The sequence below is a fragment of the Silurus meridionalis genome, chromosome 15 (assembly GCF_014805685.1).
Source record: "Silurus meridionalis isolate SWU-2019-XX chromosome 15, ASM1480568v1, whole genome shotgun sequence".
Lineage (NCBI taxonomy): Eukaryota > Metazoa > Chordata > Actinopteri > Siluriformes > Siluridae > Silurus > Silurus meridionalis.
Genome location: NC_060898.1, coordinates 1328014 through 1342500, shown reverse-complemented (window position 1 = coordinate 1342500; position 14487 = coordinate 1328014). Strand labels below are relative to the sequence as shown.

Below are 14487 nucleotides of genomic sequence, written 5' to 3'. Positions count from 1 at the left end.
TCCCAGAAGAGTGGATCTTCTTATAACAGCGAATGCGGATGCTCCAAACGAAACACAAAACTATCTCATGCTCAGGTGTCCACAAACTTTTGCTAATATTGTGTAGCTAGCAGCTTAGGGGCCATGCAGGCTTCAGGTCTGAGTCGTGTACCAGTGAATTGACTCGGTCTTTATGAACCTCAGAGACTCGTAAACCTTCTGATTCATCACCTTTTAACGACATGAAGCCAAAAATTGAAGCTGCCACGTTTCTCTGGCGTTCGGCGCCAATTATCACGCCGAGCACCGTTTCGCGTTAATAGAGTTTTACGACGTGAGTTCGCTCAGAGGAAACATGAATTGGGGAAAACTGGGACAGATTGCAGTACACTTCATTAACTTTAAATACAGTCACGGCGACTCGACGCTTCTCTTCCATCAGCGCTGACGTTACTGAGCTCAGCGCCACGTGAATAAACGCTGTTTTAGGGAAAAAGCATTTGGGAAACTAATAAAATGTGGGTTTTTTTCCTCCTCTAATAATCCTGAAAGAGCTTCCACATTACAAAACACTTTAGAAGAATTACATTGGTTTAACATACTGTTTTTTAACACCCTATTCCACATTTTCTCTATATATAATAATCTCCACTCTTCTAGGAAGAAGTTCCACTAGAATTTGTTTGATAGTAAAGTCAGGTAGTGATGAAGGTGAGAAGGTGAGGACGCCTGGGGTGCAGTCAGCGTTCACATTCATTGTTCAATAGGGTTGGAGCTCTATAGAAGGAGATCTTTCACATCATCCAACCCATGAAAAGCAGATCTTCATGGAGCTGTATTTATGCACTTGTCATGTTGGAACAGGTTCAGGTCTCCTAGTTCACATGAAGGGAAAATTTCATCCAAAGACGTCCGATAAAGTTTGGAGAAGAACCACATGAGTTGGAAGTCATGTGTCCAAATACTTTTGTTTTATAGTTATGTACATTAGTTATAAAATGATGAAGAATCTGAATTCAGACATGTTGTTCTGATTGACTGCATTTAGGAAGGGAAGAAAAACCACGGTAAACGAATAAAAATGAAGTCACGTAGAAATTTTAGATATGGTCGGGTGTCCTAATACTTTTGACTGAACGTATAGTAAAAAATACTGATTACTGTTAGAGTATGACGTCACTGCAGTCGCTAAGCAACTGTCCAGCATTGTTCATATTATCACTCAAACATTATAACATATACACCGCTTTAGCATTAGAAGGTCCAGAGAGCAGTAACGTGGCTCGTCACGTGAAAAGCAGAAGAGCAGCTGTAGATATGTCGTGAAATAAGACAAGACGTGCCAGGTTTAACTCTGAACAGTTGTTCCCGTTAAAAAAATTCCCCTCCCGGACAGGAGACGGTGAGGAATGTTTGTTTAGGAACTGAGCAGGACTCAGGAGTGTTCTGTCACCCAGGAGCTTCATCTCCAACAACACCGCGAGCGTACATCCTCGAGGCTGTAAAGTCTCCAGGCTCTGAAAACATCTCACACGTGATGCGGCTCAAAATAAAACCGATATTTGTACGAATGCGCCGATGGGAAGCAACTCGACGCCACACGTTCTGACGAATCAATACAAATACACTGTGCTGGGGGGTTTTCCGAATTAGAGGCACACAAATGTTTAAACCCTTCACATAAATTATGAGATCCAAACCTCTTCCAGAATGACGATGCCCCTGTGCACCATGAAGATATTCTTTACATTGGTTGGAAGTGTGTTGAAGATCTTCTACCTTAGAGCTTTGACCTCAAACCTCTTGAACACCTTTGGGATGAATTGGAACGCTGGGAAAAGCAGGGAAAAGTCACAGATTCTGTTTGAGTGTGCGGTTTTCTGATGAAGCCTCAAATAAAATTTCACACGTTACACATTACTGCTTATAAACATACTTTATCCGATATTTCAGCTCTTTTTTTAGCAAATCTTATATCTGAAAATCTTAGCCGAATTCTCTACGTCAGCTAACTAGCATGATTTTCTGTAACGTCTCCCAATAAATAAGTCATAAAATTATTAGCTGACTGTGCTGTCTCGCTCCTTTTACAATTTTCCGATCCTTATTGTTCTTATAAAGCTTTTAAAACTGTACATTTGTGCCATTATTAGCAATTCATATTCATTTTTAGCGCTTTATAATGATGCTAGTCACTTTTAAGGATTAGCCAACCGACTTATTTTATGTATCAGATGCTTATAAGCATCTTTGCATCATAAGACTGACATAAACATAATGTCATATTACATGAACAGCGTTCTTTTAGCTTTGATAATCGTCATGACGACTTTTATAGTAGCTTGTCATGCTAATATTTTACTGTAGTTAGCGTATGATGTATGACAGATGCTTTGTCAGTCATAATATCTGTTATAACACAAGTCACTGGTGACTGTATTATGAGGTCATTACTATACGTATAGAATGTTTGATGCAATAGTGTGAGGGGGCGGAGCTACTGGCACATTACTGTTTATTCCCATTAGATTACATCTGTGTGTGTGTGCTTCATCTCTGTTCTCATGGACTACAGGTTTCAAGGGCATCGACCTGTGGCCCCACATCAAGATCTTCAAAGGGTTAAAGGTCAGGAAGCAGCCTTTAAAGGGACAGCTGTGGTTCTAAAACCTGGAGATGTTTGTCTGGTGGTGTTTACTGAAGCTGGGGAGAGCAAGAACAAGAATCTGCTGGTTTGGTGAGAGTTTCTGGGTGCTGATACATTCCTCAGAAGACACACACACACACACACACACACACACACAAACACACACACATTTGTCTCACTATCCTTTAAGGGCCTTCCTTGCATACCTACATATAACCTTCACTCAATAACTGTTGCTATGACAATGGGAATTTTTGATCATTTTTCCTCCTGTGTGTGAAGATAGAAACACTAAAACGTCATTTCAAATCATTAGCATACATTTAATTGCTTTATAATTAAGCTAGTCATGTAGAGTGATTAGCCAATAAACTTGCAACTATCTGTGTTTCCAGAAACCCAGAATTATTGGTCAGATGTTGGTTCATTTTATTTTCTTTCACATAAATGGATGTTTTTGGAGCAAAGACAAAAAGTGCATTCAATTTTACAACATAATTCACACAGATGAAGATGTTTAAGTGAGTGAAGAAAAATTGAGGAAAAGCGTGCAAAGGAGAAATATTTTAGTCTGTAGCGCCCTCAAGTGGATACAATACAAATTTGTGATCGTATGATTTGAATGATTGAGGTTGTGATTCGACATTTATATTAGAGCTGTTAATCGATTAAGATATTTAATCCTAATTAATTCCAAATTAATCGCACATTTCTATCTGTTCTAAATGTATCTTACTTTATATGAATATAACTTTAAAAGTTTCAAATACTACAATCCACATGGGCATGGACACATAGGGATGCTTTATGCAAACAAACCGGACTCAACATACAACATAAAGACAAATTATTTGAGTAAATGTTTTAATTATGGTGTTTTGAATTATGTAAATAATCGGAACACCGAACGTAATTTCGTCATGCTTCCACACGGACGGATTTAATTGCCGGATGTGTTCATCATGAAGGATTTTAGTGTTTGTTAGTGATTTTTCGGTTGATACTACACTGAACTGCTTCTGCTATACAATATTATACCATACTATATGGTACAGTGTTGCATTGTACTGTATTGTATACTATAGTATGCGATTTAATGCTACACTATATGAGTACTGACCTTAAAATAAACTGTAGTATATTATATTACACTACACTGTACTATTCTATATGAGTAGTGCCCTCACACTGTATTATTCTCTACTTGTGATATTTTTGAATGTGGTTTTATTTGGACAGTGAAAGTACTGACCACTGCCTTCTTCTGTAGAACATCACTGTGTTAGTGGTGGACGAATTACAGATTCAGATATTAAAGATACAGTATGTCAAATGTACTATACAAGTGCTAGTGTTACAGTAAAAATCTCCCCAAACAGAATTTCTTCAGTAAACTGTAATTATACAGATACACGAAAAAAACAAACATTCAAGTACAGGAACGAATTACATTTACTTCATTACTGCCCACTGGACTCTGTGCATATGAAATGAGAAGACATTTCACAAACCCTGGGTAGAAAACAAGTCGATTTGTAGCAGAAACCAAGACCATAAGACTTAAACTTGAGGTTTCTACACAGTTTCTAACTCCATACTTCCAGTAGATGGCCTCAGACCCTCAGGTCTCAAGTCTCAGACTGGAAATCATTTGCTGGACGAAGCATGTTGAGTTGAAGTGCGTCCTGGATTTTGGCAGAAGGAATCATCAGATTTCTATATAATTTTGTGTCAGTTTTCTATAAAAAGAATAAAACCATGTTGAGTTATTAATCGTTGCAGTTATTAAAGAAAGTGGAACATTAAAGCCCACAGAAGAGCTTCAGTGCTTCTCCTTCAGTGCATTTCTCATATTTCCACACATGTACATTAACAGCACCTTTGGGTACAATTATTTCTGTATTCTTGCACGTACCATTACATTTCAGGGCACAGCATAATGTTTTCTTGTATATAAAGGCAATCTGAAGAGGACTTTCTTCATGTTTGAGACTCTAGAAGACACTTTATCGTGTGTCTTAGATGTAGTAAAGCCTCTAGGGCACATTATGACATTTTATTTTTTTAAAAGTGCACTTTAGCAGGAACCTCATTACATTTTGCATTTTTCACACACTCACGTTTTCTCACATAGTGCCATTCTAAATTTTCCTGCATCCTATAGGGCACTGCATGATTTTTTTAATGCACAGTAGCTTTCTAGAAGGCACTTTGTTAAATGTTCACATCGGATCACGTTTTAAAGAAATAATAACAGAGAGCACTTCATGTTTTTTTTGCATGTAGAGGAAATATAAAGGAGAACTGTATTGTGTTTCCTCACATGTAAGTAAGCCTATAGGGCACAGTATCAAATTCTCTGCTGGATGGGCACCTTCTCACATTTTCTTAACCCTATAGGGCACTGCATCACATTCTCTTAACCCTATAGGGCACTGCATCACATTTTCTAAACCCTATAGGGCACTGCATCACATTTTCTTAACCCTATAGGTCACTGCATCTCATTTTCATAACCCTATAGGGCACTGCATCACATTTTCTTAACCCTATAGGGCACTGCATCACATTTTCATAACCCTATAGGGCACTGCATTACCTTTTCATAACCCTATAGGGTACTGCATCACATTTTCTTAACCCTATAGGGCACTGCATCACATTTTCTTAACCCTATAGGGCACTGCATCACATTTTCTGGCAAAATGTAGCATACTAGAAGGCCTATAGGGCTCACATATTTGCTGGTGAAAGTGCACCTTCTCACATTTTCTTGAACCCTATGGGGCACTGCATCAGATTTTCTGGCATCTTTTACGACACTTTTTCACATGTAGAGGCAGTCTAAAGGGCATTTTACCACTTTTATTTCCATGCCAAGGGCAGCCACTGACAACTGAATGCAAACAGTGTTTCAGAGTAACTGGCTCTTCACCCTGAGAATGACCTTCAGCCTGACCATTAACCTGTGAGGACTTTACACTTGTGTTACCGACATTCCCCTGAAGCACAAGATTCCTGTGTTTATGTGACGCTGCTGCTGGAGAGCGTGCAAAAGCGCGCTCTCGTCCACTTCAAAGCCTTCACGAGCGAGGTGGGAACTCTGTGGAATTTCAAACCTCTAATCAGTTATTTATTCCCAGATTTAGATATCCGATTCATTGTTTGTGACGCAGTGAACCCAGAAGTCTCTTCATTTCCTAGAAGGTCACGGCCCGGCACTCGGCGATGTACTGGAGTGTGACTAATAAACAAGTGTCGAGGGTCTGAGGGCACTTTGTTGTAAATCACACTTATTTACTGGGCTTTGCGCACACCTTTGTTTTGCGAAGGGCGACGTTGACGTGTTTCGGGGAGAACGATAACAGGCTTTTCTCACCACGGACTTCCTGTTATTCACAGCAGGGTCTTTGTTTGGCTGGAGGGCTCCACGATCTTCAGCTCCCTGGGGAAGGAAAAAATTCTACATCCATTCATAACCTCTCTCTCTCTCTCTCTCTCTCTCTCTCTCTCTCTCTCTCTCTCTCTCTCTCTCTCTCTCTCTCTCTCTCTGCTTTATCTTCTTAACCAGGTCATGATCATTCATGACTTCTTATACAAAAAAAAAGAAAAAAAGAACATACAAACGTAACATTTTTAATAAATGCAAAATAAATAAAAAATGAATGTGCCGGTTTTGTAATCAGCAGCATAATCTGCTTACATCTTTTTTAATAAATTTAAATGTGAAATATTCAATTTGTATTAATTAATATTAATAGAATTTCATCAAAACAGACAATAGAAAAATAACTCTAAAAATTGAAATTGTGACTTTACTGACAATTAATGCTCAAAATAAAAAAATACAAATAAAAATATAAATTAAAAAAAGATCACAATTTTTTTATTCTATTTAATTTTTTTCAATTATTTTTACAGCTCGATCACACTCTGTTACATGGATGCCGTTTTTTTGCCCGAGAAAAAAAGCAATTAATCTTTGAAATTCCAACAAATTACTGACTTGCAGCAGTTTTTTCTGATGTCTAAAGAGCACTGAGGAACGTTGAGGAAATAATGGATGAAAAAAAGAAAGTGATATGGAAAGGGCTGTGAAGTTTTTCACCAGATAATAATTTAAAAAATGTATTAAAAAAAAGAAAAAAATTATGTTTTTGTTGTTTATTCCTTTATTCTTTAACTTTTATTGCAGTATTGACTATAAGCCAGGAGTTAGCTTGTTAATATATCTAGAATCTAGAATATATTCTAAAATAGATACACGTCTAACCTGGGATTAGCAAAGAAAACACAGTCCTGTATAGCGGGAATAAAACTCTCCTATAATATTAAATTCCATGACCATGTTTGTGCTTTTTGCTCCTTTTTTAACATCTCATTCCACACTGAGTCTCTATTTCCTGTTATAATAAGCTTCACACTTCTGGGAAGATGTTCCTCTAGATTTTGTGGAGATTTGTGGAGATTCAGATACAATGGTGTCAGTAAAGTCAGGTACTGATGTTGGTGAGAAGGTGAGGAGGCTCCTGGGGTGCAGTCAGCGTTCACATTCATCATGTTCAATAGGGTTTAGAGCTCTTTAGCAGGAGATCTTCTACTCCAACCCATGTAAAGCAGATCTTCATGAAGCTGGCTTTGTGTACAGGGACATTATCAAGCTGGTTTGAGTCTTCTAGTTCAAGTGAAGGCAAAATTTCACAATGGATCCAAAGACGTCAGATACAATTGAGTGCCTCCAACAGTTTGGAGAAGAACCACATGAGGGTGGAATGGTCAGGTTTCTCAGTACTTTGCTCCATGTTTTTTCACGTCCTCGTATAATACTGTATGATATTCGAGAGTTGTGCATGAACGCAGGTTCATTATGTTTTTTCTTCATCTCTGTGATGAGAAAAGCTGGTGAAGGAATCAGCTGTGTGAAAGGCGGTGTGTGAGGTTTTCCGTGTCCTTGTTGATGTTGAGGTGTTTGGAGTTGTGCTCTGGGAAAGAAGCGCAGAGGATCAACACTTCCGGGCGATCCGTACCGCTCCCGGCCTGTGACGTGTCCCGCTCGAAGAATCCCAGGCACTTTTTTTTCGCCTCCCGTCTCTGAACGAGACACAACAACAACAGGAAGTGGAGGCATTTTCACAGGTGTCAGGAAGCGCAGGAAATAAACAAGTGCGATGCTGGAAAACAGGCTCAATACGAACACTCGGGCCTCGCCAGGGTATTTATACTGCCGGTGGGGTATTTTTGGTGCGTGATGTAAGGTTCAGGCGGTGAGAAAGAGGAAGTCTGCTTTAATTTCAAGAAAACATTTATGTGTGGTGTTCATCTGATAAGTCAGAGGACATTTCAGTACAGGGAAACCTAGTTTTAGGACCAAGTTCTGGTTTATTGATGCTTGAGGTTATTGAGGTTTATGTTTTCTTTTTTCAAAAAAAAAGGAAAAAAGAAAAATTATATATATTTTTTTCTAGCATATTTTTAGCAGAATAGAAATTATAATAATATTATTTAATATAAAAAATTATAAAATTACTATTATATATATATATATATATATATATATATATATATATTCTTTTTTCTTCTTCTCAGTACTGAATAATTATATATCCATCTCCTATTAAAATGTATTTTATTTATTTATTTATTTATTTATTTATTTATTTATTTATTTATTTAATGCATTAATTTGTCCAGTAAATATCTATAGAACTACATTTATGTTCCATTTTCAGCATTTCTTTTTTACAGTGCCCTCCACAATTATTGGCACCCCTGTTTAAGATGTGGTCATGGACTTCTAAAAATTCTCCTTTTTTTTAAAACAACATAGAACCCAAATGCAAAAAAAGAGAAAAATCCAACCTTTCATTTAAGTACATTACTTTGGTGGTAAAAAAAATCATACATTTAGAAAAAAAAAACTTGAAATCATGTGTCCCACAATTATTGGCACCCCTAACAATTCCTCTGAAAAATTTAATTTTTTTTTTTTTTATATATATTTTTCTGTAGTTGCTAAGGTTGGTCAGGGTATCTAGGGACTTTTAATTAGTAATTCATGATTTCCTGTTTCCTGGGGTATAAATATGACGTGACACAGAGGCCTAATTCTCTTACCCATTTGTCAACATGGCAAAGACAAGAGAACACACCATTCAAGTAAGGCAGATGTGTCGACCTTCATAAGTCAGGCAATGGCTACAAGAAAATAGCCACTCGCCTTAACTTGCGGTATCTACAGTCAGAGGAATCATTAAGAAATTTAAAACAACTGGAACAGTGACAAACAAGGCTGGAAGAGGTCCCAAGTTTATCTTGCCACAACGCACAGTGAGGAGGATGGTAAGAGAAGTAAAAAAATTTCCCAAGCTCACCGTCACAGAATTGCATCAAAGAGTGGCATCTTGGGGTCACAGAGTCTCAAAACAACCATCAGGCGCTCTCTACATGCCAACAAGCTGTTTGGGAGGCATGCAAGGAAAAAGCCTTTTCTCACTAACACTCACAAACGTAAACGTCTGGAGTTTGCTAAGCGGTACTGGGACTTCAACTGGGATCGTGTGCTTTGGTCAGATGAGACTAAGATTGAGCTTTTGGCAACAAACACTCTAAGTGGGTCTGGCGTAAAACAAAAGATGAGTATGCGAAAAGCACCTCATGCCCACCGTGAAGTATGGTGGAGGATCTGTGATGCTGTGGGCCTGTTTCTCTTCAAAGGCCCTGGGAACCTTGTTAGGGTGCATGGCATTATGAGCGCTTTGAAGTACCAGGATATTTTAAATAAAAACCTGATGGCCTCTGCCAGAAAGCTGAAGATGGGTCATTGGGTCTTTCAGCAGGATAATGATCCAAAACATGTGGCAAAATCTACACAAAAGTGGTTCAGCAGTCACAAACTCAAGGTCCTCCATGGCCATCTCAGTCCCCAGACCTCAACCCAATCGAAAACCTGTGGGGCGAGCTAAAGAGAAGAGTGCATAAGAGAGGACCCAGGACACTGGATGATCTAGAAAGATTGTGCAAGAAGAATGGTCAAAATCCTCTCTCTGTGTTCTCCAATCTTGTGAAATGTTATAGGAGGAGATTAAGTGCTGTCTTGTTGGCAAAAGGAGGTTGTACAAAGTATTAACATCAGGGTGCCAATAATTGTGCACATGATTTCAAGTTTTTTTTTTTCTAAATGTGTGATTTTTACCACCAAAGTAATGTACTTAAATAAAGGTTGGATTTTCTCTTTTTGCATTTGGGTTCTATGTTGTTTTAAAAAAAAGGAGAATTTTTTGAAGTCCACGACCACATCTTAAACAGGGGTGCCAATAATTGTGGAGGGCACTGTAAGTAATAATTCATACAAATTAAATTGCAGTGAAAAGAAAATCCCAAATATTAAACTTGATCTTAGAATTAATGGGATCTTTTATTTATTTATTTATTTATTTATTTATTTATTTATTTATTTATTTAACACTTATTCCAACTAAAATGTCCACTTTTTTCTTTTGTGTGTATTTTTTAAATAAAAAGTCTACGATATATATTTAAAAACATGATCCCATGAATTAAGAATAGAATAAATAAGATTGATCTATTAGGATATACCCGCTATGGTCAAAAGTATTGGGACACCTAATATGATTTGATTCTTCCTCAAAATGTTCCCACAAAGTTGGAGACACACAATTGTATTGGACGACTTTGGATGCAGGTAAAAGTTTGCCTTCACTTGAACTAGGAGACCAAAACCTGTTCCAGCAGGACAATGCCCCTGTGCACAAAGCCAGCTCTATGAAGATCTGTTTTACATGAGTTGGAGTGGAAGATCTCCTGCTTTAGAGCTCCAACACTATTGAACATGATGAATGTGAATGCTGACTGCACCCCAGGCCTCCTCACCACATCTCACCTACATCAGTACCTGACTTTACTAACACCCTTGTGGCAGAATGAATCTCCACAAAAGCCACAAAATCTAGAGGAACCTCTTCCCAGAAGAGTGGAGGTTCATATAACAGTAAATGGGGACTGAATGTGGAACGGGACGTTCGAGAAGAAGCACATACCAATGCTCATGTTCCTCTGACCTGAGTATTGTTCGAACAAACATGACCCATTTAACGACAGATATTTTCTTTATCATTTTATTTTTATTTTGTAGAAGAATTTAGCACCGAAGCCTGCACAAAAACAACACAACAGAACAAAAAACATTTAAATGAAGTCACACAGAAGAAGAAAAAAACAACACAGAACATTTTGCGAGATGAATAGTATAAATTCAAGTAAAAGAAATCACAGGCAGAGACTGAGGTGGAAATCTGTAAATATGTTAGATGTGATTATTATCATCATATGCCAACAGACGGTTTATTGGATTAGGTAATAAATCATCAGAAAATAAATGTAAAAAAAAATGTGTCCTGGTTTCTAATGAATGGATGCTGATGTACAGTATATCAGGCTGAAATAGTGACAAAGTGTATTATAATATCAAAATAAAACAAATAAGAACTTTTATCAAACATACAGTTTTAAGTGTTAGGCCACGCCCCTTTCCCTCAATCAGACCTCAAACTCTACTAGCTATAACTGTGTTTTCTTTTTCCTGTTTTTTTTGTCTGTGTTTATAGATAGCAGATATCAGATACAAACACACACAAAAACAAATCTGTCTGCTGAAAGAGTGATGAGAGAACTGAAACTCAATGCTAAATTGGTAGCTACTATATAAGCTTCATACTAGCTTTATTAACCTTATAACTGAACTTAAATAAAACTAATCAGTCATGAAAATGTTGTTTCAATATTTGTGTGTGTGTGTGTTTTATAAGTTTGCACACTTTGGTATAACACACTGGCTTGGATTTGACCCTCATGGTCTGTTCGACTCAAAAATTTGTACCAAATTCGTTTTTTGAATAAACTTTTCACTTTTTAAGTTACAGCTTTACCATAAATGTTAAAGCTAGCATCTCCATCAACGTATCAACAGTCACAGGTTACAAAGCTGTTACTATGGAAACGGTACACGTTAATATAAACGGAACTTTCGGACTAATTGGAATTGAGAACCGGACAGCGCCATGGTGCTGGAACAAGAAGGGCTTCGATCCCGGTATTAATACAGGGTAGGAAAAAGAAAAGATTTTATAGAATATCAATAGACATTTTTTAATTGTATTAAAATATATCCCTTATATAAAAAAATTATATTATATGCTACATGCGGACCGTCCGAGCCGAGGCCCGAATCGAGGTCGAAACGAGGCAAGACGAGAAGAGGCGAGACGAGATGAGCCTGTGTCAGTGAGGAGCGAGCGATTTCGGAGTGGACGATCGATCCGTGTGTCCTTCTCCTGCACCGCTGTTGCTACTGTTGTTGTTGTTGCTGCTGTTGTTGTTGCTGTTGTTGTTGTTGTTGTTGTTGTCGTCCCCCGACGCGACCTCGTTACCTACACAAACAAAAATGAATCAGTATAAAATTAGGACCAACCCGCAGTAGACACAGAGAAGGTTGTGAAGTTCGAATCCGAACATTAAACCCTGAAATTATCATTTAATATAAAAATCAATTAATCAATTATTTAATGAACAGTTGGTTTCTGTTCTCGCTAACATTATAGCAGCTATAAACACTCGTTCTGTCATTATCGTCCATATGGAGGGCAAAATGGTCCCTGTGAGTGGTCTGTTGCTATAGAAACAATAACGAGCTCTACCACAGGGTCTCATTATTGTTTCTGTAGCTGTTACAGAAAACCAATTGAACTTCCTGGCCAATCAGAACAGAGGATTTATCAGCACTGTGGTACAGGAGGTGTGTTAGCATAGTGGATGTATTGAAATAGCCTTATTACTTTATCACTAAGAATTTCAACCACAAATGATTAAAAGACCTTCAGATTGGCTACTGACCCTCGTGAGTCTTGAGCGCGTTGGCCATTTTTGCGAGGAACTTGAAGGTCAGACAGGCGCCTGTCTCTCTGTCACACAGTCCTCCTGCTTTACAGTTACAGGTTTGGCGACACTCGACTCCGTACGTCCCGTACATGCAGTCTGAGGAGAGAGAGAGAGAGAGAGCGAGAGAGAGAGAGAGAGAGAGGGGGTTTAATAGAACACCAAAAAATATTATTTTAATGAATAAACTTTTATTTTATATTATTTTTTTATTATTAAATTACTACCTTATTAATGTTTTATCTGATGTCACTTATTTTAAAAAGATTGTGTGATATGTTGAATTGGATGTTTTTATAACTTCCTTCAAAACTCATCAAAATGAAATTAAAAAAAAGGAAATAAATACAATTGTTTCCATTTTTTAAACAAATTTGACAATGTTCATTTAATGCCTCCAAAATTATAAGGAAATAAAACTGTTTAATTATTTTAATAAGGAGATTTTCTTTTGTTGTAATTTGTTTAGTTAATTAGATACATATTTTGAACAGGAAATCAGTTGCGTGTAAATTCTGTAAATCATTAAAACAATAAAACAAAACCATCTATATTTTTATATCTATGGACATCATGTGTAGCTTCATGTACCATCAAAGCCCTAATGGACCTCACAAACTTCTGGGTATGTATGCAGTCAGCTATGTGGAATTTTAATCCGATTATTAACAATGTCTCTCCATCTCTTCATCCATCCATCCATCCATCCATCCATCCATCCCTCATCTAACACATCTGGTACTCTTATCTATGTATTTTTATATTTGTTTGTTTTTTCTTTGTTTTCCTTTTATTTACGTAAAAGTTGTAAAATGCTAAACAAAATATTTAGATGTACTCCCAATGACGTCACCCGCGTTAGTTAATTGCTAAGTCACTGCAGTGAAAAAACAGTTAATATATAACGGATATGTTGATTAATGCACTTAATTTTGTTATTTGGTGTGTGTGTGTGTGTGTGTGTGTGTGTGTGTGTGTGTGTGTGCGCGTGTGTGATTTGAGTGAAGGAGAGAAACAGAGAGAGAGAATTCCAGGAGGAAAAAATGCATATGATTTATATTATGAACAGGTGAGCAAAGGTGTGTTGGAGTCCCACGCGCGCGCGCGCCCCGTGTCTCTTACCCCTGCACACGCCATACTCGTCCCCGTACTCGTCCTCGTCCTTGTAGAAGTCGCAGAAGAGTCCCGGGCCGCACTTGACCCCGTGCGCCCCTGACACGGTGCGGTAGCAGTGCTCCCCACGTCGCGCGGCGCACACGCGGCAGCAGCCGCAGTCGTCCAGCACGGTGCGCGCGCATCGCGTGGCGCTACAGCGCACGGGGTCGCACCGCTCGGGGCAGTTCACCGCGTACTTCACGCTCGTGCCCCACGCCGCCAGCTCGCGCGGCTCCAGCGCTACGAGCAGGGTCAGGAGTAGGAGACGACCACAGGGAAGTAGAAGAAGATGCGGCTGCTGGTGAGGAACATGCTGGAGGTGATGCTGCTGCTCCATGGCTGCTGTGATGCGCGGAATGGAACTCGAGCGCAGCAGCGACCGCGCGCTTTAAACACGCCGCGGCGGCTTCCTCAATCCGGGGCCGGTGATGCTGAGGATGCTCCGGTGCATGGAGGGGGGGTTTCCTCCACAGTACCAGGGTTGCCAGATTGTCCACGATGACCTCAACAAGTGCGATTTTTATTATAGTGCCATAATAAATGTGGAAATGCTGGAAATGCTTCTGCTGGAATCACATGTTTGAATATATTTTTGTCCATGAATATGCATGAAATTATCCCCATTAATTAACTGCTTTATTTCATAGTCCTTCTTTTTGGTTACGCTGCATCAAGGAGTGTCTGTATACGTTGGAATTTCTATCCAATCAGATCGCAGCCGTCACATCACGTGTTAACGTGGGCAAAATAATCCA

The 14487-nt window shown here is 38.5% G+C and overlaps 1 protein-coding gene across 1 annotated transcript; it reads right to left on the bottom strand.

The window, feature by feature from the left end:
- Positions 1-10752: 10752 nt before the first annotated feature.
- Positions 10753-14226, bottom strand: esm1 (endothelial cell-specific molecule 1). The gene is made up of 3 exons (XM_046867179.1): positions 13700-14226; positions 12536-12676; positions 10753-12072 (listed from the first exon to the last, which is right to left on the bottom strand). Exons 1-3 carry the CDS (start codon positions 14067-14069, stop codon positions 11924-11926), a joined length of 660 nt encoding a protein of 219 aa, XP_046723135.1. The 5' UTR covers positions 14070-14226; the 3' UTR covers positions 10753-11923.
- Between the last annotated feature and the right edge of the window lie 261 nt (positions 14227-14487).

Bases quoted from the DNA above. Each gene is read 5' to 3' on its own strand.
- esm1 (XM_046867179.1), bottom strand. From the start codon at position 14,069: ATGGAGCAGCAGCATCACCTCCAGCATGTTCCTCACCAGCAGCCGCAT. The intron at 12,677-13,699 runs GTAAGAGACACG...CTCTCTCCTCAG, and splicing joins CGAGTATGGCGTGTGCAGGG to ACTGCATGTACGGGACGTAC. The intron at 12,073-12,535 runs GTCAGTAGCCAA...TTGTTTGTGTAG, and splicing joins CGCGCTCAAGACTCACGAGG to GTAACGAGGTCGCGTCGGGG.